General features: G+C 60.1%; 2 protein-coding genes and 1 long non-coding RNA gene across 5 annotated transcripts in view; 2 read left to right on the top strand and 1 right to left on the bottom strand.

Moving 5' to 3' along the window:
• The window catches only part of NME7 (NME/NM23 family member 7), a 98,699-nt gene extending 97,625 nt beyond the window's left edge, over window positions 1-1,074 (top strand). For both annotated transcript variants that reach the window (XM_045582952.1, XM_036443051.2), the window contains one exon: window positions 764-1,074. In XM_045582952.1, coding sequence (XP_045438908.1) covers window positions 764-796 — 33 coding nt within the window. In that variant the 3' untranslated portion in view covers window positions 797-1,074. The remainder of the gene's footprint in view (window positions 1-763) is intronic.
• On the bottom strand, window positions 848-21,464 carry ATP1B1 (ATPase Na+/K+ transporting subunit beta 1). 2 transcript variants are annotated; one of them, XM_036443059.2, is made up of 7 exons: window positions 21,073-21,090; window positions 20,875-21,040; window positions 16,543-16,671; window positions 6,746-6,901; window positions 4,491-4,675; window positions 3,075-3,155; window positions 848-2,186 (listed from the first exon to the last, which is right to left on the bottom strand). In XM_036443059.2, exons 2-7 carry the CDS (start codon window positions 20,969-20,971, stop codon window positions 1,923-1,925), a joined length of 912 nt encoding a protein of 303 aa, XP_036298952.1. In that variant the 5' UTR covers window positions 20,972-21,040; window positions 21,073-21,090; the 3' UTR covers window positions 848-1,922. The 2 variants fall into 2 exon arrangements, with proteins under 2 accessions (XP_036298952.1, XP_036298951.1); XM_036443058.2 differs by having other exon boundaries at window positions 20,875-21,464.
• LOC123652527 lies at window positions 8,365-26,662 on the top strand. Its single transcript, XR_006741902.1, has 3 exons — window positions 8,365-9,366; window positions 12,398-12,400; window positions 26,652-26,662. It is a non-coding gene; the product is annotated as an uncharacterized LOC123652527 (long non-coding RNA).
• The last annotated feature ends 404 nt before the right edge of the window (window positions 26,663-27,066 follow it).

The following is a 27,066-nucleotide window of genomic DNA, read 5'->3' as shown; positions in this document are numbered from 1 at the left end:
GTGCAGTGAGTGGTTTCAGCAGCTCCCCCCTCGGGTCACAGGAAGCAAACCTTCCATTTCCGGGAGAGAGGGGCTGCTCTGAGGCGCTTCCTGCTGCTGCAGGTCTGCGGTTTCCTCAGCCAGGCCTGGGCCGTGCATTCCCCTGCGGCTCATGGGGCCATTGTCCCTCTGGTATTGATTTGCCTCACGCCTGCTGCTCTGGCGATCCCAGCGCCTCGGGTTCTATTTCTAAAGAACAGACCAGAGCAGCCGGTCCTCGGGGCTGTGATAGCAGGAGTGGGAGTGCAAGCGGGCTGCTGTTTCAGGTCTGAAAGCGACACTGCCTCCCTCAGACCCGCTTCCCTGAGGGGCTCGGCCTGGCCTGTGCCAGGTTGCCTTTCCAGAAACATGAGCCGCGGGCATCCCCAGGTTGGCTAAGCAATACCAACCCTTCAGCTCATTGCTACCCGATGGGTGTTCTCAGAGCTTTGAGGCTGGTTTTTAAATATGGCTGAGGACGGACGTGGGCAGACCCTGAACCCAACGGCATGTGCCTGCATCCTTTACCCAGCCTCAAACCTAAACTGTTTTCTTAACTGTGACAACTGGGCTTTGTGTGAAGCACCAGCGGGAGCCAGGGAAGGAGCACCCCCCTCACCCCCCGTCTGACTCGCGAACCCTCCCTCCCGCCCGCCGGGGCCTGCCTCCAGCAGCCCACCTGTCTGGGGGAGGGGCGAGCGCGGGCCCGTGTGACCCCCACACTGAAGCCATGCCCGTCTTTCAGGTCCAATATTTCTTCAAGATCCTGGACAACTAGCCGTGGAGACGGGGGAGCCGGCGCGCAGACGAGGGACTCAGGCACGGAGGAGCACGTTCATTCTTTTATTGTCCACTGTTTGAACCTGACCGAGTACAAGATCAACAAGGCGCTGCAGTCCTGCGCGATACACACGGGGACATGGAGGTGGCTGCGGACAGCACGGACACCGTCTATGGGCTAAAACTGCGTTGCTTTTATAAAGTCCAAAATAAAGGTTTATTTTTCAAACAAGTGACTTTGGTTTATTTCATACATTACACTTTTTTTTCTTGCAGGAAAAAATAAAATAAAATTGTACAACTGCATAAATATAAAATTCTTCCACCATGACAATGGTTAACACATTCATGAAGACACAGCACCAGCACGTGATGCCTCAGAGAGAAAGGAAAGGAAAACGCTCAAAGCCAAGCCCGGGCTGACCCTGGCCAGCGCGGGCGAGCGGGGGCAGGGCGAGGGCAGGCCGGCGCTCCCCAGGCACAGCACACCCCTCCCGTCTGTCCGGTGCCGCTCCGCGCAGCCCCCCCCCCGGCCCCCCGCCCGGGGCAGAAAGGCCCACCACCACGGGAGAGAGACCATGGAGTGTGAAAACGCTCGCAGGCGGGCCTTCCTCTTGGAAAGAGCCACCCCCCACCCCCGGGAGAAGGACATGCCAGTGTCATTCCCGATGCATATGTACACCTTGGACAGCGAACTTGCTCACACGAAGTAGAAAACAGAGACGATAAAACATGGCTTGAGAGTGACGGGCGGGCGCGCCCACGGGGACGCGCACGGACGGGGACGCGCACGCAGCAATGCTCGGGGCGGGGACGCTGCTCGCCAGGGTCAGTATGGAATCATAATTTACAGTAAAAATGGGCACGTCCCAAGGCTCGATTTGTTATGTTTTCTCTTTTGTCATTTACAGTAGAATAAATATTTTTTTTTTGTTGCTATTGCTACACTTTTTTTAAATTTACATTCTAACCTATGAGATGCGGAGAAGCTAGTGTGAAGCATAGAGATTAAGTGTAGGTCCCATACGTAATGACAGTTTGTTCAAGACTAGTAGGTTTTTTGTATCTTTTTTTTTTTCTCTTAACTCTTTAAATGGCTAGTGGGAAAGGTTTTGTGCTTGTGATCAGCTCTTAACTTCAATCTTTACATCGAAGCGTCCCATAAAGCGGTCTTTCTCACTGTACCCAATGTTCTCCCCGTACGCCTTACACTCCACGCGGACCTCCGTGTCCATGGTGAGGTTGGTGAACTGCACGGCCAGCAGCGGCTGCAGGTACTTGGGCTGCAGCAGCTTGCCGTAGTAAGGGTAGTACTGCAGCGGGAAGCCGGGGTAGTTGCCCAGGCTGAAGTACTCCACGTTCCCAACCTTATCCTTGTCCTCGTCCCGCTGGAAACGGAACGGAAATGACACGTTAGAGGCGCGGGGACCGGCCGGGAGCAGGCGCCCTAACCCTGGAGGGCACCGGGACGGGGTCTCACAGGCAGCACCAGGGACTGTCTGAAAAGCCGCCTGGAGAAACGGTCCCGTCGGAGGCGATTGTCCCGCCCACGTGGGAACAGCGCCCGCGGTGCTGCTCCCTCAGCACAGGCCTGAGGGCAGGGAGGCCCGGGAGGAGCAGCCAGCTCCCGGACACGGCTCCTCACGGGCCTTTCCTCCCAGGAGAGGTGTCCACGGCCTCTCCCCGCTGCAGGGCCTGGGGACGGGGCCCCTGGCTTCTAAACAAGCCACCAGGCACCTGCTCTCAGATCTACAGGGAGCATGTGCTGAGTGTTCCCCTGAATCTGCCAATACTTTTAAAAGAAAAACCAAAGATAATTTTTTCATGTGAAATTTTAAAATATATATATATATATATATATATATATATATATATATATATATATATATGTTGGGTTGGCCCAGAGACTCACTACAGACTGATTAAAAAATAAAATAAAAAATGTTGGGCTCAAACTATTCTCTCCCCCAACGGGACCAGAGCTGCCCGTGTGGGCTGGTCCACCTCTCAGCTCCACAGGCCATATTCCTTCCACTGGTCAAACCCAATTTCCCGCCTCCTCCTCCTCCGGGGGGAATGACACCCGGTTTCACTCTCATGACATCTTTCTGTTCTTCTAAGAAGTTCTACCCCATAGAGCTACCGCTTGACTGAGCAATGTTTCTTATGTCCCGTATGAGAGTTTTACCTCTAATTCACACAGCCTCCCTCAGTCCCTGTCTCCCCCCGCCCCGCCCGCCATGCCCTGTTCCCCCCCCGTAAGGCCCAGGCCTCACCTTGCCGGTGCACTGGACGGGCAGGACATAGGGGTTGTACTTCAGCATTGGAAGACCCTCCAAGGTCTCGTTCTTGGGAGGCTAAAAACGAAACCCACACCGGTCAGCAATTCTGTAAATAACTTTCAATGCTCCCTCCCTCCAGCATGCCGTCCCCTTCCTCCCCTCCAGTGGGGGCACTGCCCGGGGCATCCCCACCATGAGGGACGCCCCGTCTGCACACGGGTAGGGGGCCCTGCCCTGAAGGACGGGGTCCATCCTCGAAGGGGCCGGCACGCTTTGAAAATGACTCCCCGGAAGCGATGTGCACCCTCAGCCTCACATGCAGTCAGGCAGGGAGGCCGCCGGGCCGCACGGCAGGGACACTCTGGCCTAGCCACCGTGGGAGACCAGAAAGGAATGATCTAGACTGGAGCTCCCTGCCAGCACTCCCTGCAACATCAAAACAGGAAGGCATGCCGAAACCGTTTGGCTCAGTGGAAGGAGCGTCGGCCTGTGGACTGAAGCGTCCCAGGCTCGATTCCGGTCAAGGGCATGGACCATAGTTACGGGCACATCCCCGGGGGGGGGGGGGGGGGGGGGGGGTGTGCAAGAGGCAGCTAATCAATGATTCTCTCTCATCGATGTTTCTCTCTATCCCTCTCTCTCCTCTCTGTAAAAAAATCAATAAAATATATTCAAAACGAAACAAAAAAATAGGAAGGCAACACTGGCAGACAGAGGGTCAGGTTCCAGAAATGACGTGAGCTCTGGCCATGACTGGGCTGCTCCGCTGTGGACCCCATCAGGACGAACACGGCCCTCACGGCAATGGCGCCCTCGCAGGCGGACGGGGATCCCGCAGGCGGCCCCGTGCTCGTGGAGGGGGGGTGGGGGGGCAGCGTTAGCCGTTCACGGGAGAACACCATCACCTGTTCTATAAAAGCAGAGGCACCTGCCACCCCTCAGACCCCAGGACGGCCCTCCTCGCAGGCTCGAGCCAACAGCCTCATCATCAAGCTCCACTCAGAGGGTGTTCAACGTTAATTCTGCGAGGGGATCCTTGTTCGGGAAAATAAACCGTTCTTTCAGGTGACCGGTTAGTCTCCATGGACGGAGACCAGCGAACGCTCTATGCGCAGGTCGCTTGCAAATTTAATATCCTTTCCTATTTCTACTCGGGAAGAGTTCACGCTATAAAAGCCGTTCTCTGGCGCTGAGTACAGGGTGCAGAACAGTCACCCGCTGGCCTGCGACACCCCCTATGCCCCGAACCCCTGCAGAAAGCCAGACCGAGGAGAAGCTGCGGAATCACAAGGCGGGCGCCGAGGTTTCCGGCTGCTCCCCTGGCTGCGCCTCTCGGCCCTCGCCGGTGCCCACTGGCTCTGCCGCCCGCTCCCCGCCCGTCCGCGCCCACCCGGGGGGAGGGGGACTCGCCTTGGGTTTGAAGCCCAGGATGCGGTTGAGCTTGATGAAGACACAGGGCTTGCCGTCCTTGTAGCCGTACGATTCGTCGTTGATCCCAGAGCAGTTGCCCAGCCACTCGACCTTGAACCTGCAGACCTTCCGCTGGCCGGGGTCGCTGTCGAAGGCGCCTCGGTCTTTGTAATCGCTGGGCACATCTGCAAAGGCAAGCGCGTGGTCACCCGGTCCCCCGCGGCCGCAATGCCGTGGCCGGGTTCGGCCCGGTCCCCAGCACACCGGTGCCGGCACCGACCCCACCGGGCCCGGTGAGGAGCTCCTGGCAGCTGGTCTCTGGCAGTATTTCTCCGCCGTGAATAATGGATGACTCAGCTGCGGGAGCCCGGGGGGAACCGGATCGCCCGCCACAGCCCGGCCCTCGGAGGGGGCGGCACGGTGAGAACCCAGGCCGGGAGGGTCCCTCCTCCTCAGGACTCGGAGGTCTGGGGTCAGGCCTTCCTGGGGCCGTGCCTCTGACCCGCAGGTTAAACAGGAAAGAGGGAAGACATTGGTTTGCTCCCTTTTCCACCGCCACACACGGTTTTCTAAAAACCTCCTTTTGGCTTTGAGTTCTTTGCCTTTCACAGCTGAGGGTTCTTACAAATTCTTTCAAATGAGAAGTTTCGTTGGAGCATTTTTCTTATTCCTCATTCCAAACCCAGGGAAAGAAGAAAAGAAATATAGATTTCAAAGCCGATACAAAACATCCTGCAGAATACTGAGGCAAATATAATTTATGTTTCTTTTCTTTTTCTTTTCTTTTTTTTTAAATATATTTTGTTGATTTTTTTACAGAGAGGAAGAGAGAGGGGTTGAGAATTAGAAACATCAATCAGCTGACTCTTGCACACTCCCTACTGGGGATGTGCCCGCAACCAAGGTACATGCTCTTGAGCGGAATCGAACCCAAGACCTTTCAATCCGAAGGCTGACGCTCTATCCACTGAGCTAAACCAGTTTCGGCTATATTTGTTTTCAAGGTCACAAACGAACTGTTTTCCCCTTCCCATCATAGCGTGCTCAGTTCAATCCATCAGGCCTTCTAAGTTACTGCAAAGTGAGATGAAACCCTTTAAATTCTAAAGAGAAAAACCTAGGGAAACGTCCCTTTAAACGAGTGAATCTCCCTAAAGGACGTACAAGGGCAGCCAACCCCTGGGGGGAAGGGACCCCCCTGCAGGCAACGGGGGGACGGCTGGGTGCTGGGATGGGACCGGAGGGCCTGGCGTGGCCTCACCAGCCAGAGGCGTCTGTGTGGTGGGAGCCAGTGCAGTGACAGATGGTGCCACCGAGGGCCACGGGGACGAAGGCCCTGGAAATACAGGCAATCCCACTTCTCAAAACCCCTGAGCCCCGGCCCGAGCCGGCCCTGTGGCTGTGGGCTGAGCAGTCACAGCAGATGCTCTAGGGTAGGGGTGTCGAACTCACTCAGAGAAGGGGCCAAAATCTAAAATCCAGCCTAAATCGCGGGCCGAATGGTTTACTGAACAGTCATAAACTGTCAGTGTGATGGAAACGCAGCGGAGTGCAGTGATGACAGCGCGGTGCGGGCCACATGCAAGGCCTGGCGGGACGGATTTGGCCCGCGGGCCTTGTGTTTGACACATGTGCTCTAGGCTTTTAAAGACATCGTCCAAAGGCAGTACCACCACCTGAGGACACGTTGTTTTCCCCACTGCATCCACGCCTGAGCCACAGAGAGTCTCCCTGCTTTAGAAACACACAGGATGGCCCTGGCCTGGTCGCTCCGTTGGCTGGATCGTCAGCCGGTACTCCGAAAGGTTGTGGGTTCGATTCCCAATCAGGGCACAGGCCCAGGTGCGGGGTCAATCCCCAGTGCCTGGAGCAACCAATCAATATTTCTCGCTCGCATCAATGTCTCTCTCCAGCCTCCCTCAACCCAACACCCTTCTCTCTCTCTCCTCTCTCTCTCTCTCTGTCTGTGTGTGTGTGTGTGTGTGTGTAAGAAATCAATTTTAAAAAATGGCCCCTCGACATGATGAGCGGGCAGTCTCTCGTTATGCGGAGTGCCGTCCGAGGCCCGCACGACAGACACTGGGACAGAGCGGACCCCGCGGGGGCGGAGCGGACCCGCGGGGGACGGAGCGGACCCGCGGGGGGCGGAGCGGACCCGCGGGGGGCGGAGCGGACCCCGCGGGGGGCGGAGCGGACCGCGGGGGGCGGAGCGGACCGCGGGGGGCGGAGCGGACCCACGGGGCCGGGAGACTCACTGCCGCAGTCCTCGAAGACCATGTCGTCCTTCTGGGCCGCGTCCCGGTACTTCTCCAGGAAGCGCATGATGTTCGTCACGTAGGGCTCGTAGGTCTCGGCCTTGCTGGGGTGGAAGGAGATCTCCGTCTTCTGGATCTGAGGGACCTGCGTCAGTCCTGGCCGGGCAGAGCAGAGACACAGGGGTCACCAGCCAGAAGCCGAGAGAAACATAGCCCCTGCTCGCCCGCCCGCCTACAGGGACGGGTTCCATCCGCACAGGTGACATCCCTCGGCGCCCAGAACAGCGCACACTTCATGACCGCGCCGCCTCCATGTTATGGATGAAAGCACGTCTGGCACAGGGAGGTCAAGCTCCGGGCCCAAGGTCACAGAGGAAGTGGTGGGACCACGCCGGCATCCAGAGCCAGTGCCTGCCCCGTGGCCCCTCGTGGGCACCTGCCAGCCCGCTGGGTCTGCGCAGGCGCCCTCCCCTCACGGCGGGCCGTGAGGTCAGGCCACTCCGAGCCCACAAGACACAAGACTCACGGACATTTCTCCGCGCTCACCCTGAGCCGGAGGTCGGGGACGGGAACGGGACCTGACTCCCATCCCGGAGTGAGCGGTTATTCTGCGCAGGCGCAGTGCCAGCCGGGGTAAAGGTCTCAGCACGCACCCCGGGGCCCCACGCTTCAGCTGGCCTGAGACTGTCATTTCCGGACACTCTGCCCTCACAGGACTCCTGGCCAGACGTGTGCACAGCAGCGCCCGGCCCTCCAGGGGCACCGGGATGCCCGTCACAGTGGGATTCTGCCCCGGATGCAGGTGAGTGTGTGGCCACGTTCGCCTGGCCCAGCACAGGAGCTCTGACAGAAGCATGGCCTACATGCTACACGGACACTACATGGGACGCCCACCTAAAAGGTCACCTGGAATTGACCTTCGGCTCGAAGGGACTGGTACCTCCCGTGTTTGTATTTGCCAGCCTGGCAGCCCACTCCCAGGCCTGCCCTCTGTGCCCGCAGCCAGCGCAGGCCCCTTCCCCTGGCATCCTGCAGGCAGGAAAGCAGTGACGTGGCTGAAGCAGAAGTGACCAGGGCACGGCTGTTTTCCGAGCCCTGAGGCTGGCTCTGAGCTTTGGGCTGTGGGCGGGGAGTGAGGAGGCCGGCCTGGGGCTGCTGGGCCACGCGTCCCCCGCACGCAGCTCCCCAAGGGGAAGGGGGGGGGGGTGGCCGAGACAGACCCTCCAGGAGTGACATTGGGAATCCTCAAAAGGCTGATGCAGGACCTGAAGGAGCCGGACGAAGCTGTCAACAGGAGGGAGGGAGTCCAGGGGAAGTCAGCAGAACTCGCTCACAAAAACAAAACGTTTTAAGTCTTTGCTTAAAAATAAAGGAAGGTCACTACAATTAGGATGTTTAGGCCCCGGCCAGGTGGCTCAGGTGGTTAGAGTATTGTCATCACACCAAGGTTGCAGTTTGATCTCCGGTCAGAGCACATACAACAATTAACCAGGCAGCCAAGCCGGTGTGGCTCAGTGGTTGAGCGTCGACCTATGAACCAGGAGGTCACAGTTTGATTCCTGGTCAGGACACCTGCCTGGGTGGTGGGCTCGATCCCCAGTCGGGGGTGTGCAGGAGGCAGCCAATCCGTGATTCTCTCTCATCATTGATGTTTCTATCTCATTCTCTCTCTCCCTTCTTCTCTGAAATCAATAAAAATATATTTAAAAACAAAACAAAGACTCAACCAGGCAGCACATGGATAGTGGAACAACAATTCGATGTTTTTCCCTCCCTCTAAGATGAATAAATAAAACAAAATAATTTACATTTTTAAAAATGCTCCAAAACCATAGAAAATTATATGGCCAAAGGAATTTGAATGTCCCCTGAAAAATCTTTCTACAATAAATGGGGAAACGGGCTGTGGGATTTGTGCTCAGAAGCACCTGGCCACCCCTGACAGCTGCCCACGAAGATGAAGAGGGAAATGGCCAGGGTGAGGAGGACTCTCCTGGGGCCTGGGCCCCGCCCCACTGTCGGAAGGCCTGTGAGCGGTGGCCTAACTGGTCTGAACTGCAGTAAGACACTTGTTGGGGTGACCTTCGTGGCCCCCAGAAACGCAGCCAGGGCCAGAGGTGTCACCAAACCCGGGGGAGGGAGCATCCTGAGTGGGGGTCGGGGGCCGGAGGGTCACTCCCCAGGGGCCCCGGGAGCCAGGGCCAGGCGGGCACCGGAGAGCTCTGGTCTGCGGGCAGGAGGCTGGGAAGCCCATCCCAGGTCGAACCCACCAGGATTCTGTGTGGCGGGGACAGAGATGGGCAAGACCAGCCGGCAGGGGGGCAGTCCCTGCTGGGGAAGCAGAGGCAGGAGGTGGTCACAGAGGGGAGCACAGGAGCACGGCCCCCCGAACCTCAGGGACGGCTGTGCAGCGTGGGGAGGACAGGCTGGCAGACCTAAGGGACCTCAGGGTGACTGGCACCGCCATGCCGTCCACCGTCCGTCAGCAGAACGGGTGACTCAGCAGAAACCAAACTGCTGACAAAATGTCGGCGAGCCTGGGCTGAGCCGTGGGGAGCCTCACGGACAGTCAGAGGGGAAGTGAGCCTCGGAGCCGGGCGGCGGGAGCCCCAGGGCCTGAGGTGAGTCCCAGCTCACGGCCCCTCTGGCCTAGCTCCCTCCCCGCCCCTGCCACTCACCTGCACCCACCCTCAGGCTCCCCCAGACCAAAGGGGGCCAGGTGGGACCTGCAGACTCCTTTCAGGGTCTCTGCCCAGACCCAGCACACCGGGGAGCCTTGGCTCCTCCCCCCGCCCCCAGGGGGGCACCGGCTCCATGCAGCCTCCATCCTGGAGCACGTGGCCCAGCAACATCGCTCTCACGGGGGCTCAGTCCTTCCATGAGCGGCCAGCGGCGCCCTGTGCTCAGCCCCTCAGCTCTGATCTACGCAAATGCAGGTGCGACCTCATGCTAACAGCACCGATGGCCAGAGAGACATCTTGTCTTCTCTCCCCAGACGGGGCAAGGAGCAATGACAACCCAGGGGTGGAATCACACGTTTCCTGAGCCTGAACCCCCCAGGCAGCATGGCGAGCAAGCCACGCCCCATCCAGCCTGTAACATAGGAGAGAAATGCAGATGGAAGGTTCTGGAAGAATCCTGACTTTGTTCTGTGCAGAGAAGCACCAGAAACTGGGGACACCAGGAAGCAGGAGGCGACAGGGACCCCTGAGCGTGGGGCAGGGATCCTGTGGCGTCAGACCTGAGCAGGGCTTCTGGGCAGAGCCTGGTGTGAGGCGGGGGCTGCGTCCCCAGGGCAGGGCAAGTCCCCGGAGCCCAGCCCAGGCCCTCTTCCACAGCTGAGCTCCCCTGAGGCCCCTGAGCTGAGCAGCTGGCACTGCCTGTGACATCCTCCCGGAAAAGCCGCTTCTCATGTGGACATGCCCAGAACAGCAGCACCAATGGTGTGGGTTTAGGACATGCCATCGGCTCTCCTGAACCCTCCCCTGCGGAGCACAAGACAGAAGCGCTCTGCTCTCCTTCCCGGGTTCTGGAGGTCCCCCTGCCACCCCTCGCTGCCTCGCCTGGAGCGCCAACCGTCTGCTCTCGCCCAGGGCCTGCGGTGGAGGGCTCGCTCTGAAGCCACCGGGGTCCCCGTCCGCCTGGACAGCCTTAGCCACCGGGGTCCCCGTCCGCCTGGACAGCCTTAGCCGGGCGGCTCAGGCCTCCGGGCGCTGGAAACGCATTCCCCTTCTCACAGTGACTCCCCTACAGCAGTGACACCCCCCAGGAGCCGAGGAGGCCCCGGACCCGCTGTCTACATCCTCTCGGTTACCTTGACATTCTCAGACAGATGGGGAGAAAGAGAAAGGAAGGGGCAGGACCGGGGAGCCCGCTCATCGAGGGCCCCACGTGGGTCGGTTCTCCTTCCTGGTTTCCACCCACTGGGCACCTCAGCGTGCGCGCACACACACACACACACACACACACACACACACCTCAGCGCATATCCTGTCTCTCCTGTGCACTGAGCAGTAATTTTCAATACAAAAATTACTGGCCGACTGGCGTGAGGGCTCTTTCAATACATTGGAGTTTTCTGGAAGTCTGTAATCATTTGAAAAACTCACAGATGGATATTTGTGGGTTTTATTTTGCCTCCGCAAGTTCAGGCAAAAATATTGTATTCTACAAATACTTTTTTCTTTAATTAAGAAAAAGTTACATATGTCATGAGTGCATGAAATATATGTATTTTCTCTTCCCTGTGATTTTCTCAATAACATCTTTCTCTAGCTACTTTATGGTAAGAACGCAGTAGGCAGTACATGTCACACACCATGTGTTAACGGGCTGTTTATGTTCTCGGAAAGGCGTCTGGTCCCAGGCGGCTGTGAGCGGTAAGTTCTGGGGGTGTGAACAGTTAGATGTGGGCCTTCCATCGCACAGGGAGCCAGCGCCTAACCCTCATGTTGTCCAAGGTCCACCTGCACCCTCTCCAGAGAAGCCTCCTTCTCCATGGAAACCTCAGGCAGCACCCATGTGACCACCAAGGGCAGAAACACTAGTCAACACAGCCACGGACACATCCCCTGCATCTCCTGTCTCTCCTGTGAGCTGGGAAGTGATTTTCAACCAAAAACACACACACACACACACACACCTATGTGCACATATACACACTCATATGAGCGCACACATACATGTAACACAAAAATGTGTGCGCACACACATGTGCAAGCACTCATATGTGCACTCACGCTTGCACATATGTACACACATACATATCTACATAGATGTAGACTCACACGTGTACACATATATGTGTACATGTTCACGTTTGTATATGAACACTTGCACATGTGTGCACACCTATGTATAGACTTGTACGTGTGCATACACTTGTACACATACATGTATGCATGCATGCAAGTGTGTGCAAGCAGTTTCTCCTTTCAAATGCCACTAAGATATTTAAGGGTTGTACTTTGCCTCCGTAAGGTCAGTATCAGCTTCCCTAACGACACAGGAGGGTAAAGGGGAAGCCAGCAGCCTTTGCCTCACCCCCCGCCTCAGACTCAGCTTTGACAGTGATCAGGGACCATCCAGACTCAAGGCCCCCCTCCAGGCAGTTCCCCCCCCCCCCCCCGTCCTCCTCCAGACCCCGGGGATCTGCTTCCTCTGAAAAGTCCTTGATGCTGGACTGTCTCTGCAGCCACCTGGGCGCTCCACAGCCCTCGGTGGACGGGCCTCTTCCGTCCGAGATCAATGCCAGGCTCGCTGGCAGAGGCATTGCCTGGCCCGCACTCACCCCAGGTGGCGGGGGCGAGGGCCCAGCGGCTCTGACAGGGCACGGCCTCACGGGGCGGCGCGGACGGTCTGTGCGCCTCTGTGCGCCTCCTCACGGCTCGCTCCCCAGGAAGGCATGGCTCTCACAGCGGGAGACAGAAACCAAGAGGCCACCCCTAGCGCCCTGCGTTAGCTGAAGGACAGCACGGCCTGTGTTTACCTCGCCTGGATACAAAACAAACGCGCCCAGGGGCCGACATCCTGAAACAGGACACCGCGCTAGACCTGGCGTTTGATTGTGTCTGTTCATGCAGGGGCGTGGGGAAAGGTACGCCTTTCTGGTTGGAAGCCACGAGAAAATACTTCCTGCCCCTCCTTCCCCAGCTGGTGTGCGTCACACGGGCCCTCGGGTCACGGGATTACTAGCCGCCCTCACACATTGCACCACCTGGGGTCGGAGGCCCTGAGGCCGTGCCCTGTCCACACACATACCCCTCTCGCCCTCCCTGCCACCCCCACCGGAGCCTCCTGGGCTCTTTATCAGAGCAAGACCCACAGACGCATTTTTCTGGGGCTCCAAGAACTTTTTATGCTGACCACCGGGCTTCCCGTGCACCCAAGTGGGCTTATTGGTCTTTAGAAATGAAGAAACAGCAGCATGGGCAGGTGGGGAACGAGGGACAGGAACTGGAGTTTGCAGCCGCAACCCTTTACTTAGGAAATCCTGCCCTATCCCCACCCACCTCCCAGTGCCTGGGTCCGAGTGATGTCGTTGGGAAAAAAGGCCTTTCTGATGAATGCGATGATTCTGGAGTATCCGAGCTGGAGCGGCAGTGCCTCGGGCCCTGACAGGCTTGAAGATGAGATGTGCCCCTTGGCTGCGGGCGGGCCTGTGAGGTCTGGCTTTGCCGCCCTGTCCCCACCTCGGTGCTGGTTACCATGCTCCCACCAACAAGCCCCATGCCCTGAGCCCTCTGCACTTCACAGCAAAGGCCACCCCCCACCCTGTGAGGAAGGACAAGCGAACAAGCTCAGACCTGCTCAGCAGGAAGCCGGAGCCGGCTCCACCTTCCCTGGCCCCGGAGCCACACACAGGGACCTTCCTGCATGCCACCGCTGCTCGGTGAGCTGGGGGCAAGACCCGGGGCAAACTGGGGCTGGGCCTGGGGGTGTGGGCTGGTGTGCACGTGGGCCTCCGCCTGTCTAGAGCCCCCCCCACCCCCCCGCATCACAGGAAGAGGACAGAGCTGACCACCAAGGGGACTCCCTAAGAGGTCTGCCTGGGGCTAACCCACAGGCAGGGGTATTCTAGAGGGAGATTACAGAACGACAATGCTATTTAAACTCACTTTGTTTTCAAACATGCTTCCTATTCCAATTTCTCCCAAAAGCTTTTCACAGAAAGCCAGGACCCTACTAACCTCAGGAAACGCACGTGCATAAGGCGCCTCTGCTCTATCAGCCACCGCTCAGCCTGTCCGGGGTTATGGAAGGGGGCTGTTAATAGCTGCCTTTCAGTGCCACCAGTTTGCCTTACCTATGCTTATTTAATCCTCCCAGGATAGCATCCCCATTTTGCAGATGAGAAAACTGAGGCTGAGTGAGGTGAAGCGGTGCGTGTGGCTGTGTCCAATCCCAGAGGCCCCCTTCCTGTCAGGCCAGCGTCACTGTGCACGCAGGGGGAATGGCCCAGCACCGCATTCAGGTGTGGGTTGGATAACGTGAAAGTGCCTCCAGCAGCCACTCTGACCCACAGAACAGCAATGTAATGTGTCTCAACAGAGCATCTCCGCCGCGGCCCCCGCCCGGCCTCCCAGGCCAGGGGGGAGGCCTCTCCAGTATCCTACAGCCACAGCGCTGCCCAAGGAGCTCAGGATCGCCACAGGGCCGATGGCCACACCGCCCAGGACAGTGGTCAGCAAACTGCAGCTCGCGAGCCACAAGCGGCTCTTTGGCCCCTTGAGTGTGGCTCTTCCACAAAATACCACTGCCTGGGGCGAGTCTGTTTTGAAGAAGTGGTGTTAGAAGAAGTCTAAGTTTAAAAAAATGTGGCTCTCCAAAGAAATGTCTATCGTTGTGCTGTTGATATTTGGCTCTGCTGACTAAGGAGTTTGCCGACCATGGTATCTGTGTCCCTTGACCTGCGCTTCGTTTTGCAATCTAGTCCCGAGACTCGTGGTCAGCCTGTCGGCGTGGTCAGCCTGTCGGCTTAGCCAGCGTCAGAGGCACGCAGGGCCGAGAGCTCTGCCCAGCTGCCTCCCTGGCCGCGGGCACCCGGCTCTAAGGGCACAGGGCGGGCCACGCGCGGCCAGGCTGCGGCTCAGTCTCCAGTGCAGCCTCCGTTTGTCTCCCATCTGAGAACTGGGCCAACGTGGCCACGCTCCTGAGGGTCGTTCGCTGAAAACTACAATTCCCCTCTTTAAATGTTAGAGAGGGGCAGAGACATTGAGCCGAAGACCCCAAACGGCCGGGGTTTTCTTCTACACATCTGTCCCGCCCACGGCCTGCAGGACAGCTCCGGCCGATCGGAGATACACACCGCTGCGATCTGCTCCCCACGGTGCCCGGGGGAGGGCACAGGGCCCTGGGAGCACCGCAGCAGGCGGAGCTCGGCGACCTGGCCACCCCCTCCAGGCACCAGGGTTTGCAGAGGAATGCCATGTCCCTCGGCAAGGCCACGGATCGCGGGGGCTTGGCCCAGGCTCCCCTGGCAAAGTGAAGGGTGAGGCGCGGAGGAAAAGGAGAGACAGAAACGACAAAGGGCCCGGGTGACGGGCGGGGGAGCGGGAGGATGGGGCCTGTGACGCGGCCGAAGGACAGGGCCGCATACCTCCGAGCTGAGCCACCGGCATTCCTTCGGGCCACAGACCGCAGTGGCCTGAGGATGGACGCTAAATATAGGCGCCAGGCATGTGCCTCCGGGACGGGCGGGACGCGGCGGGAGGACCAGCGCCTCGGCCAGGGGTTTCCCAGCAAGGTCACCTGCAAGGTCACCTGCAGGATGCCCAGGGAAAGGCAGGCACTTGGTTTCCCCTTGAAAGTAGCAGCTCCTGCCCTAACCGGTTTGGCTCAGTGGATAGAGCATCAGCCTGTGAACTCAAGGGTCCCGGGTTCGATTCCAGTCAAGGGCATGTACCTTGATTGCAGGCACATCCCCCATAGGGGGTGTGCAGGAGGCAGCCAGTCAATGTTTCTCTCACATCGATGTTTCTAACTCTCTCTCTCCCTCCCTCTCTGTAAAAATCAATAAAAAATATTTTTTTAAAAGAAAAGAAAAAGAAAAAGGAAGTAGCAGCTCCTTCTGCACAGGAGGCGGAGGAGGTGCGGATTGTCAGCAAAGGCGATCCCAGAGGTCACACCTCAAAGGACCACTTTCTAACTGTGGCACGTGAGACAAGATGCCGGACTTTCTGCTCAACTGTGGTCGTAACTATCAAGAATTCTTCTAAAATAGCATCAAATTTATTGAAAAAGAGCTTTCAAATGGCAAACGAAAGGTCCATGCGAATTTAAACGAGGATTACTGATGCCCCCGTAACACGGGGTCAGAGGAGGACGAGGGGAGAAACGCCACGCTCCACGGTGGCGGACGTTTCCCAGAATCCCCTGCAGCCGCCCACGGACCCCCTCTCCTTGGGGATGTTGCTGGAAGCGGGGTTGTGAAGAGCAGGTTGAAGTCATTTTATATACTTACATGTTTTCTTTTTCCACTTCCCACAGCCCCTAGACCCGCACGCATCTGGGAATATGGGTGTTTCCTGACATCGGACTCGACGTGATGTGAGGCTCAAAGGCCCGCTCGCCGCCTCCACATTAGGGGATGTTCTCAGAGTCCCTCCCACAGCCAGGGAGGAGGTGTGACTGGGGCTGCTCAGTGCCCAGGACTGTCACCCAAATACAGCTGCTGCCCAACAGCTGCCCAGGGAACTGGAGGGGTCAGGCCACTGCCACCCCTGAGGTCACTTATAATGAGAACCTGGACGTTATGCAACATTTCCTCCCTCCAGTGACTCTTCAGAGGCAGGACACCCTCGTGTGGTCCTGCATTTCCTAGGAGCTTTGGAAGCCACGTTTTCAGAGCTAAAGGAGAGTTACTCGGCAGTGGGCCCCAAAAGCCAGTAAATAGATGCTCAGTAAACAGGCAATAATACTGAGAATGGCAGAGGGTGCTTTTGTTCAAGGTCACACTGTAGGTCAGCAGCAGGTGGGGGCGTGGAGCCCTGAGCCCCTGGCTCCTCCCGTGTGAAATCCGTTCGCCTTTGAAAACAGGAGCCAGGCGGTGTTTTAAAGGATTTCTCTGAGTCACAGTCCCCTCGAGACAGTGTGTGAGAGCCCGCTAACGGCCTGGAGCCCCGTGGCCTGTGGTGGGGGTGGGGTGGGGGTGGGGGTGGTGTTTAGATGCCCCCGCGGCCTAGATGCAGAGGGAAGCTGCTGCCTGTCCCTCCCGCAGGCTGTGTCCTGCTGTCAGAGAACAGCCTCCAGACAGCACCCCGCCCCGGGAAGCACTGGGCGTGCGCTCGCTCCGTTACCTGGCGGGGCCACGCGGTCCTGGTAGGTGGGCTTAAATTCGCTGATGGTGAGCAGCAGCACCTGGATGGTCCCGATGAAGATGCCGGCCAGGCAGCCGTAAAAGATCAAGTAGAACAGAAGGATCTTAACTGCAAGGAGAGCAGACACAACAGATGCTGTGATGCAGTCACGTGCTCAGGACGCCCCTCAGACGCGTGCACGCCTTCCTCCCCCCTTCCCCCGCCACCGTCGCCCCTGTGCCTGCAGGGCCCTGCTCCAGCCCTGACCAGCAGGACGGGCGGGGGAGGGAGGAAGGAAGGGGGAAGAGGGGGAGAGGAGACATCTCCATTGTGGTGTGCCTGTCAGGGAGGGTTGGGGGTAGGAGGAATGTTCAACTCGGACTAAGATTCTTTACAGGAAAAAACTGCATTCCCCACATTTAAGAAATGTTCACGAAGGTCGCCCATGAAATCCAGGGCCTGTCTGTGCTTCTGCAACGCGCTGCCACCGACAGCCTCTTCCCGCAGAAGCCTGTGTGCGGTGCCTGCTTACCCGTGCATTTCCCTCTCACCCCGGTGCCTGCTCACCCCCGGCACCTCCCTCTCACAGCCAGGCGGCTGCTGCTCGTTCAAGCACACGGCACTGTGGCAGCCAGCAGCGCCCAGGGCACTAACAACCAGGCTTCCTCTGGGTGCACCAAACCAGAAAAAAAAGAAAATGCAGCCCTGGCTGGTGTGCCTCAGTGGGTAGGTAGTGAGTCGGCCTATGGACTGATGAGTCCGGGTTCGATTCCGGTCAAGGGCACATGCCCGGGTTGCAAGCTTGATTCCCCAGTAGGGGGCGTGCAGGAGGCAGCCCATCCATGATCCTCTCTCATCATTGATGTTTTTTATCCCTCCCTCTCCCTTCCTCTCTGAATCAATAAAAATAAATATATATTAAAAAAAAGAAAGTGCACTCGTAAAAATGGCCGGCGCATTTGTATTTCATCCTCTGCCTGCGCCCAGAAGAATGGCTAACATGAGCTGCATTTTCTCTTTCCCGGGACAGCAGAGGCTGAGGTAGCTGAAAAAGCAAAAAACGCCAAAAACCGGGGCCCTCAGGCTCCCGGAGCTATCGGTTACGGTTTACAAGGATTACCTCCCGATTAGGCGGTCACAGGCTGTACCAGGCGCGGCCGCAGCTCGGCGCGCATGCAGAGCGGGGAGAGCGAGCGTGAGGTCAGAGTCTGCAGCACGACTGCAGGGCCCCGGGGCGTCTGGAAAAGGTCCAGATCGCACGCCTGAGGTGCGGGGTCCTCAGGAGCGAGCTACAGAGCGAGCGTGTTACTGCAAAGCAGCGGGCGAGAGTGGCGAGAGGGACGTGTGTGTGTGTGTGTGTGTGTGTGTGTGTGTGTGTGTGAAGGCAGATGGTAAATACAGGATGGAAGGGGGCACTAGCCGGGTCTCCATCCATTTAAAACCCAGCTTTCCTATCAGCAAGTAATCCTACTAGAGTTGTTAAAATAAGCAAACCGTGCCAGAAGAGCACACCGCAGTGCTCAGCGGTGACCCTTCCAGAAGGGGGCCAGGCAGAGGCCAGCGAAGGCAAAGGCAGAGGCGGCCGGAGGCAGAGGACAGCTGCCCGCTCCCCGCGGCCTCCGGGCCAGCGAGGGTTAAGCGCGGCTCCGTATCCAGGCAGCGGCAGGCAAATGGCAAGGCTGTGACGTCAGAGATCTGGAAAATTTTTCCAGCGGCTGCTCCTGCGAGGTGCAGGGCCGGTGCGGCACGGTCCGCGAACACGGAGCCTTAATGCTGCCCCCACCTCAGCTCCCACCGCCCAGAGCCTTTCTAGACCCGCCCTCGGACCCAGATCCCCCACGCCAGCCACACGGAAAGGTGCATAATGGATCCCCCACCTACAACAGGGACGCGGCTGGGGGGAACAGGGCGCTGGCCAGCCACACCGATTACACTTGACATGCAGCCGCTCGGGTTGCCCAAGGGGGGCCCAGTGGGAAGCGGGAGGCAAGGAATTCCCCTCCGGCTCCGAGGTGTCACTGAGCAAAAGGTGCCCAGGTGCCGTGCCGCAGCCACGGGGGGGGGGGGGGGGGGGATAATTGGGGGGAATGAAGGTCTGCGGGGCCTGCACAGGCCCCCGGGTGCTGCTCAGAGAGAGCTGGGCAAAGGGTACCAGCCAGCCAGGGCACAGGGGGCAGGCCCCAGAGGCGTTTTTCTCTTAGGCAGTTTTTCTTCCTTTTAAAAAATACAGGTAGTATCAAGGTTGTCCAAAGGGGGGAGGGGAGGACCCTTCAAAGGAGGAAAATGTGAGACCTGAGTCCTGTGACCGCAGCGAAGGGGGAGGAAGGGGGCACAGGGGATGTGCGTTCCCTTAAAAGGGTGGGGCTCCTGCACCCACGGGTGACCATCTACCTGTGGGCGACGCCGAGCCAAGGGCGCCTGCCCCAGGCCAAGGGCGCCGTGCTGCAGAGGCGGCCCTTCCCGGGGGCGGCCATCGCCGGCGCCTCCGCTGCTGAGGCTCTGACCTTTCCCTCAGCGCCCGCCCGCCCGCCCGCCCGCCCGCCGGCGGACATGTTAGCACAGAGCAGACCCTGAGCTCCGGCCCCGCACCTGCCCCGGGAGAGGAAGGACAGAGGGCCAGGCACAGGGTGCTGGTGTCTGTGTGTCCATCCACTGTGCAGTGCGGACCGGAGACACAGACATTCACACATTCACTCCTCTCTCCCTCTCCGCGCCCCCCCCCCCCATTCTCTCATGGAGGTGCTGCCCCTTAAATGTCGGCTTAAAGAACAAGGACTTCCATACAGCTTTGCCCTCCAAAGCAAACATTATTCTGCAATTGGAATGAGGAAAAAAATATATATATTTAATCAGGGAGGGGCGGGCACGAGAGGGCAAATTTCGCAATATTCCCAGAGTCAGTGCGGCCGTGGCCCGTGCCAAGGCTGGAGACAGCCCACCGGGCGGGGAGGTTCCGGGGAGCGGGAGGAGGGCCCCTCTGCAGTGCCCCCGCCCAGGCCTGCTTCCAGCCGCCCGGAGCTGTGCACACCGCACACCCTGGCTCCCAGGTTCCCTCCCCGTCAGGACAACGCAGAGGGGCTGCGGCAATCACCCCACCAAGAACCAGTCTCTCTCAAACACAAGAAAACATGAAATGCGAGCGAAAAGCCATCTCCGTGACGATCTGCATGTAACACGGCTGCCGGGCACCCGTGCCTCCGGGAACACCTTGGGATGAGGTTTCACCTTGACTAACCTTGAAGGGTGATGCATTATTAACCCTTCCCTTTCCCACCAAGAGGGGCCTACACCACAGGCTGCATTCTCTTTTTCTTTATACATATATATTTATTTATAAAATAACCCCTAGATTCTGGCTTCTTCCATTTCAAAATGTCAGCCAGGCTCTATTTCCCTGACTCATCCTGCTGATGCCCACAGCGTCTCCCAATCAGGACCCTGCGGGCCCGGGCCCGGCTCCCTGGGGCTGCCAGGGGGTGCAGGTGGTGTCCATGATGGTGGCGATGGTGATGCCGGAGGGGAGGGGGCAGAGATGCGGCAGGCAGGGGGAGTCCCTCCCTCTCTCACTGCAGTCACGACTCAGATTTGCCTACAATGCTGCCCTTCAAAATGACCTTTACACACCACACACACACACACACAGACACACACACCTATGTCCCCCTCCAGGTGCAGGGAGGCAGAAAGCACATGTGGTATTTCATTTTCAATGGGGGTTTGGGCACAGGCTGCCCAAAATCTTACACAAGGACCTGCTTGTGCCTTTGTGCCATTTGCTCCTTAGACAGAACCCGTCACCATCACCCACTCCGCACCGGTGCCGCAGCTCTGAGTGGACATGGCAATCAACCAGACGCTGCGGCGATGCGGGGCCCTGGCGGGCTGTGCGGGGCCGGGAGGAGGGGTGCGGGGGGCTGTGGGTATGGCTCGGAAACACTGCAGCCAGCGGGGAGGGCTCCCGCCCCGCCCGGGGCACCTATGGAGGCTGGAAGGCGCTCAAACCCGCAGCCTCGCCGGCACTGCGCCCCATCGCCCTCATCCTCATCCTTATCCTCACACCTCCTGGCATGGCCGCTGGGAGAGACCCATCCAGGTTCCCATGCCTGGCCGTTCCCAGCGGGAAAGGTCCGGATCGATAGACCGCAAATTACCCAAACCAGCCGCACCGGTACGGAGAGCCCTCCGCCCGGCCCCCGCCCCGCGCCCCGCGCCGGCGGCTCTGCCGTCCGCACCCGGCGGCCACCCTCCCTCCGGGGCGCGGTGAGCAGCGGTGCGCAGCGGTCCGCAGGGATGCGCTGCCCCGGAGACCGGCGCTGCGGGCCCCGTACTTACACCAGCTGCCGCCGGTCCTGCCCAGGAACTCCTTCTTCTCCGAGTTCCAGATGAATTTCTTCCAGCCGCCCTCCTCCTTGGCTTTTCCGCGGGCCATGGTGGTGGCTCAGCAGCGGCTGCCGCGGGGCTGCGTGCGGGGGACTGCGGCGCGCGCCCTGCTCCGCTCGGCGCCGGCCGGGGTCTGTGCAGCTGCACCCGCCGCTGCCGCTGCGGCGCTCCGAGTGCCAGGCGCGCCGCGGAGGAGCGGGAGCGGGAGAGCGCGAGGGGGAGGCGGCGGGGGCGGAGGGAGGAGGGAGGGGCGGAGGGACCGCGGGCTGCGCGGCTCCGAGCCCCGCACCTATTGGCGGGCACGCGGCTGCTCACGGGCTCTCTCTGGTCCACCACCCGCTCCTCCTGCCCTTGGAGGAGCTCGGGGGGCTCCGGGAGCCCGCGGCTGCCTCTCCCGCTGCCTCTGGGAGCGCGAACGGGGCCCCCGCCTCCGGTGACCTCTGCGGAGACGGCCGGGGCCGGAGAAAGTCAGCGGGAAGGACGGACACAAGGACGGGCGCCCAGCAAGACGGCGACGCAGGGAGCGCGCTCTACCTTTCCTATATACCGCGCCCCGGCGCCGCGGGGCCCCACCCACTAGCGGCCGAGATGGCCAATCGCGGGCGCGGGTGGGCGGGGCCCAGCTCATTAGCGGCCCAGCTGGCCAATCGCTAGAGCAGGGGCGGGGCCCCGGGCGGGGGGGGGGGGCGGGCGTGAGGCCGGCACAAAGGAGCCGCGGCGGCGAAAGGGGTGGGCAGGCGCGCTGGGGCGCGGAGCCGGCGGCGGGGACAGGGCGGGCGGCCTCGCGCCCACTTGCCCCTCCGTTGTGCGGGGTCTTGCACCTGCGTTGCCCGGGGCCCCGGCTGCCGGGCTGACTGATCCAGTCCTGTCCGCGCCCGCTTCCCCTGCGCGCTCCCGGTTTTCTCTGCCGCAGGTCCACCCTCCAGGGCCCGGGCGGGTAGGGAAGGTCACTCCGGGACGCCTAGGAGCCGGGGACTCTGCCCGGCTCCGCCCCGCCTCCCCGCTCCTGCACCTGCCGCCCCTGGGCGCTACCCGCCGCCGCTGCGGTTGAAGTCCCAGCCCTGCCCTCCCTGGGCTGCCTGGCTGTGCGCCACGTGGGCGGCCCGAACCACCTCGAGCAGGGCACCTGCCGGACCCACCCGGAGCGCAGCAGCCGAGCCGTGGGGCCTGGGAGTTGAAGGAGGCAGACCGACCCCGGGGAGTCTTCCTTGGGAGACCGAGGGCGCTGCAAGGCGATCCATGCTAGTCTGGACCCGGCGACCATGTCTGCACTTGACCCAGCCACCGCGGACTCTCCTGGGTGCCCAGTCCCTGGCTGGTATTTTCACTGACATGCTTTGGCGCCCCTTTGGGGGTCCCGACTCCTTCGTTTGGCTGTGAAATCCCTGGGACGGAAGGGGTTGGGAAGACAGCTCAAATAGCTGGACGTTCCGGGCGGTCCTGGGCATGCGCTCCCCTCCCATCCCTGTTGCTGCAAAGCCAGACTCCTTGGTTTCATCTCCCCCACCTGCAGCAGCCCCTGAGCGGCTTCGCACGTGCCTCGGGGGCAGTGACACAGCAGAAAGGCAGGGGGCTCTGCCGTCACCACAGGGGAGGGCCATCCATCCCACCCCAGGGTCACAGGGCCCCTCTGGAAGGATTCCCAGCCCCGCGTCCAGGAATCAGCCAGCCTCTGCTGTTTGTTCGGGGCACCTTTGTCTCCAAGGTCAACCTGGCAGGTCTGAGGAGGATAAGCACGAACTGAAAAGAAGGCGCTCTTTCCCAAGAATCCTTCGTCAGGCCCACCTGCGAGGCCAGGGCAAACCTGAAAATCCCTGAGGTTTGGAAAGCAGCAGCCACCTGTCCGCCCAGCCCCGGGGGGTGCTGCTGGCAGGGCTGCATCAAGGGCGCCCCGGAGACAGGAAGCCACCCCGCTCCCCCTGCAGTTTGTGCTGGCACAGCCCCAGCTGCTGAGGCGCTGCAGGAAGAGGCTGCACCTGCAGCCAGGATGCCCAGCCCCGCCCGCAGGAGTTGCCTCACGGAGGACTTTCCAGCAGGACAGGTCACTTGCAAGGGCGAGTGTGCATGGGACACAGCTGCCTGGGAGAGGGGAGAGAGCTGGGGGGCAGCATCGGCAGAAATGGATGAGAGCGGAGGAGGCAGAACAGGCGTGAGGGGTGGGGAGGAGATGGCCTCGCCCCCGTGTCCACCCCTCACTCGCCTTGTTCACCCCTTCGCCCCCACCCTGATTTCTCTGTCTCTGTCTCCGTCTCTCCTCTCTCTCCTTTCCAGTGGAAGCATGCCATAAAACAAGAAAAAGGAGGAAGGCTCAGAGCGACAGATTTTTAATTAGAACCCCCACTTTGTCTTAAAAAAAAAAAAAAAAAAGGTTGTCTTAGCTCTCTAGCTCTGTGGAGCTGTAGCAAATGCCGAGGAGACTGCGTTAGGCCAGGATGAACTTGCCCTCTTGTCCTTGACCTACTGTCTTCCTCTGGGGGACACTCCTCCCCCTTCCCCATCAAACTGTACCTCCCCCACACACACACCCAGCTCACTCATTTTCCCGCCCCTGCGTGTAAACTCTGACCGGTCCTGAGGGTCCTGCCTCCTCGGCCAAAGAGGAATCTCATTCTAAATCAGCCTCCCCTAGGCCTCCTAGGAACTCCCTGCCCGCCCCACCACCACCACCACTCCGCCCCCGAAACCCCACATTGCCTATAGAGAACAAGACCTCAGCCCCATGGGAACCCAGTGCCGGTGCCAGCTTCCTGCCACTCCAGACCTTCCAGAATTGTGTCACCCACCTAAGTCACCCACCCAAGTGCATCACCACACACAGCCGCCTGGGGAAGAGCAAGGCAGGCCTGCATTCACACTCCCAGCGGCCACCACGGCGCTAGCTGCGTGACCTGGGTCAAGGCGCCCGCTCTGGCCAGGGCCAGCTCCCTCGGAGGTAAAAATGGCGTGCTACATTGTTGCAAGGACCAAACGGGAGTTGTGGTAAAGTGCTAGCTGAGCCCAGCGCCTGTGCATAGCAAGAGCCGTTAAATAGCTGCTTAATTGTAATGGACTGCTTCCATTCGACCTCATCCGACCTTGGGGCTGTTGCTATGACTTTGCCACCTGCCCACTCAGGTGCCCTTGGATACCCTCAGGAGGTCCCCATCCCCTCTGCACCTTTCTCCTGGCTTTCCAACGCGCTTCCCGCCCTGTGACCTCCTCCGACTCTGGTAATGAGTAACTGGGCACACAGTGTTCCTTTGGACCGCGCTGGGCCGGGCAGGGCTGGGCTTTGTTCGGGGGCCCCTTCGGCGGAGGCGCCGCAGCAGCGGGTGGAGAGTGGAAAGTTCGAGGTTCTCCGGGGGCAGGGAGCCTCTGGCAGGTGGAGAGTGTGGCTGGGCGTGGGGTGGGGGGAGGGAGAGGAGGTGTGGACCAGGGAAACCAGGCGAGTGGCTCAGTGCCTGCCTACAGAGATCATTTTTCTCTGCAGAAAAGAGAATGGAGGAATTTGAAGGCTCGGGGGTGGGGGCGAGAAGAGGGAGAGCAATTTTTACATCTCTTTTCTGTGCGGTGGGAGGGGAGGAATGGGTCTGGAGGACTGTGAGCCAATGGCTCTGTCCGGGACTGGTGCGCTGTGCGGGATGGGTAGGAGGGAGCAGAGGGCGGGAAGAGCAGCAGGTTAGGGACCGCATCCAAATGAGGATGACAGGTCCAAACCCAGGAAACAGGCTGGAATGGAGCTTCCCATGCTGCAGAGAGGGGGTGTGGCTCGGCAGGTGCATGAGGGAGATTCAGATCTAAAAATCAGACCCCGCTCCACCCCCACTCCCACCCCCACCCCCACCCAAGCTTTGGCTCTCTGAGCTCCTGGGCCAACAATGCAGCATGCCCTGCAGAGGCCTCAGAGGGCAAGTCACCATCGGGGCCACAGCAAACTCTTGCACCTGCTGCTTTAGTGCCAGCGGGGGGAGGGTGCCCAGTGGGGGAGGGTGCCCAGCGGGGGGAGGGTGCCCAGCGGGGGAGGGTGCCCAGCGGGGGAGGGTTGGGGAGGGTGCCCAGCGGGAGAGGGTGCCCAGCGGGGGAGGGTGCCCAGTGGGGGAGGGTGGGGGAGGGTGCCCAGCGAGGGAGGGTGCCCAGAGGGAGAGGGTGTGGATTGCACGATGACTCATCCTGGCAGCAGAGCGTGTGCAAGCTGGGGAAGAGGGCTCCATGCTCCACGGCAGGTCTGTGCGCAGTGGCGAGCGGCCCGGATGCACAGCTCTGCAGTGGGGTGAGGGCAGGGAGAGGCGGGCACTGTGACCTGGGGCGGACTGGTCACGCTGGTGGGATGTGGGTGGAGGCCTGGCAGGCTGGTGGAAACCCCTCACCAGCCATCACGGGAGCCCCGTGCGGTGTCATTCGGTGCTTCCCCGTGGAGCCTGTGTGTGTGATTGGGACCAGGTCATCCTCTGGAGACCAGGGACCCTGGATGGGACCAGTGGAAAGGTCCCTTCAGTGCCTGCATTAGGTCATCTGCCTCTCGCCTGTCCCTGGGGCTGGGGCTGGGGCTGGGCTCCTGCTCTGGGTGAAGACCTGGTGTGGACATTTTAGAAGGAGGGGGCTGTTTTAGAAGGCCCCTTGGTAAGGCGGACTCTCCTGCCCTCAGTGGAAGTGACATTGTCACCTTTGTCACCAGGTCCTGGCTGGCAGACTTCCAGGAGTCGCTTTTTGCTGACCTGGTCCCTAGCTTCCAAGTCAGGGAATGGATGAGTCCAGAGAGCACCGTGTGAGGCGGGTCCTAGGCCAATTTGTTGTAAGGCATGTGCAGGTGGAGGTGGCAGAGTAGCGGGCACACACAGCGATGCATGGTTAGTGCAGGGGTCCTGAGTGTGAAGGGCGAAGGGAAGGGGGGCCTGGCCACACGGCGAGGCCTCCCAGCCTGCCCGCCCTCTCCTTCCCGGGCGCTAAGAGGTCCCATTTGCCTTTTCCCTGGAACAAGGTCTGGTACCAACCAGCACAGCCTCAGCCTCAGTTCCTTTGGAGGATTCTCTCTAACAGACAATGAGGGGCCTCTGAGAGGCGTGGGTTCACGGCCTGGGCCTCGGGCAGATGCAGAGGGAACAGCGGGACCACTGAATTTGCCAGAGATTTGGGAAACGGGGTACTGGGGTCGGTCCTCTGAGTCAGGGCTCCTGGCAGTGCAGGTCGCCGTGGCCAAGCCCACCGTGGCCAGCGCGGGCACTAATGCCCGAGGTGTCCTATGCCATCTCCATCTCCTGGGACAGTCAGCCTCTAGGACATCCCGCTGCCGGGGAGCTGAGGGAAGCCTGCTCCATCCACCTGCGGCCCATCCCTGCCGCGCAGCTGGAGGGCGCAGGAGGCCCGGGGCAGCCCTCCTCCTGCTCCAATATTCACCTTCAGATGGACGCAGGCCCTTCTCCAGCCTCCCGTGCGGTGGTCTCTCCCCTTCCCCGTCATGCTCAGCACCTCTCCTCGGCAGTTTTCCATTTAGTGTTTGTAAATATATGTTTATTGATTTCAGAGAGGCAGGGAGAGGGAGAAACATCAATGATGGGAGAGAATCACGGATCAGCTGCCTCCTGCACGCCTCACACTGGGGATGGAGCCCGCAACCGGGCCTGTGCCCCGATGGGGAACTGAGCCGAGACCTCCTGGTTCGTAGGTTGATGCTCAACCAAAGAGCCACACCGGTGGGCTCCAGTTTATTGACATCCTTGTAAAAGCGAGGACCTAGCTCCGAGGCGGCAGAGCGAGGGGAGCCTGTCGGAGTGTCCTGGTCTGGGCACTGTCACCCTTAGTCCTCCCAGCACTGCCCAGGCCACCTTCCGGCCGAAGCCGGTGAATGTTTCAGAGAAGGCTTTGCTCTTGGGGAGAAACAGCTCGACGACAGGGACATACCTGACGCCATCAGGATGGGGCTCCAGGTTGCAAATACCACCTGCTGGTCTCCTCCTCCCACCTCCTCAGCCAAGATGCCCCATGTGCAGGGCAGCAGCTGGGCATGGCAGCTGGCAAGTCTTGGCAGGGCCTGCACCCCTCCAAGGGCCTGCACCCCCCAAGGGCCTGCACCCCTCGCCAGCATCCGCAGCCCCTGCTGGCTGGTCTGGGCTTGCTCTGCCTCAGTCTCGGTGGAGGCGGAGGGGGGTCAGGCCCACAGATCCCACC

The sequence above is a fragment of the Pipistrellus kuhlii genome, unplaced genomic scaffold (genome assembly GCF_014108245.1).
Source record: "Pipistrellus kuhlii isolate mPipKuh1 unplaced genomic scaffold, mPipKuh1.p scaffold_m20_p_18, whole genome shotgun sequence".
In the NCBI taxonomy this organism is placed as follows: domain Eukaryota; kingdom Metazoa; phylum Chordata; class Mammalia; order Chiroptera; family Vespertilionidae; genus Pipistrellus; species Pipistrellus kuhlii.
This window is presented reverse-complemented; position numbering and strand designations above follow the sequence as displayed.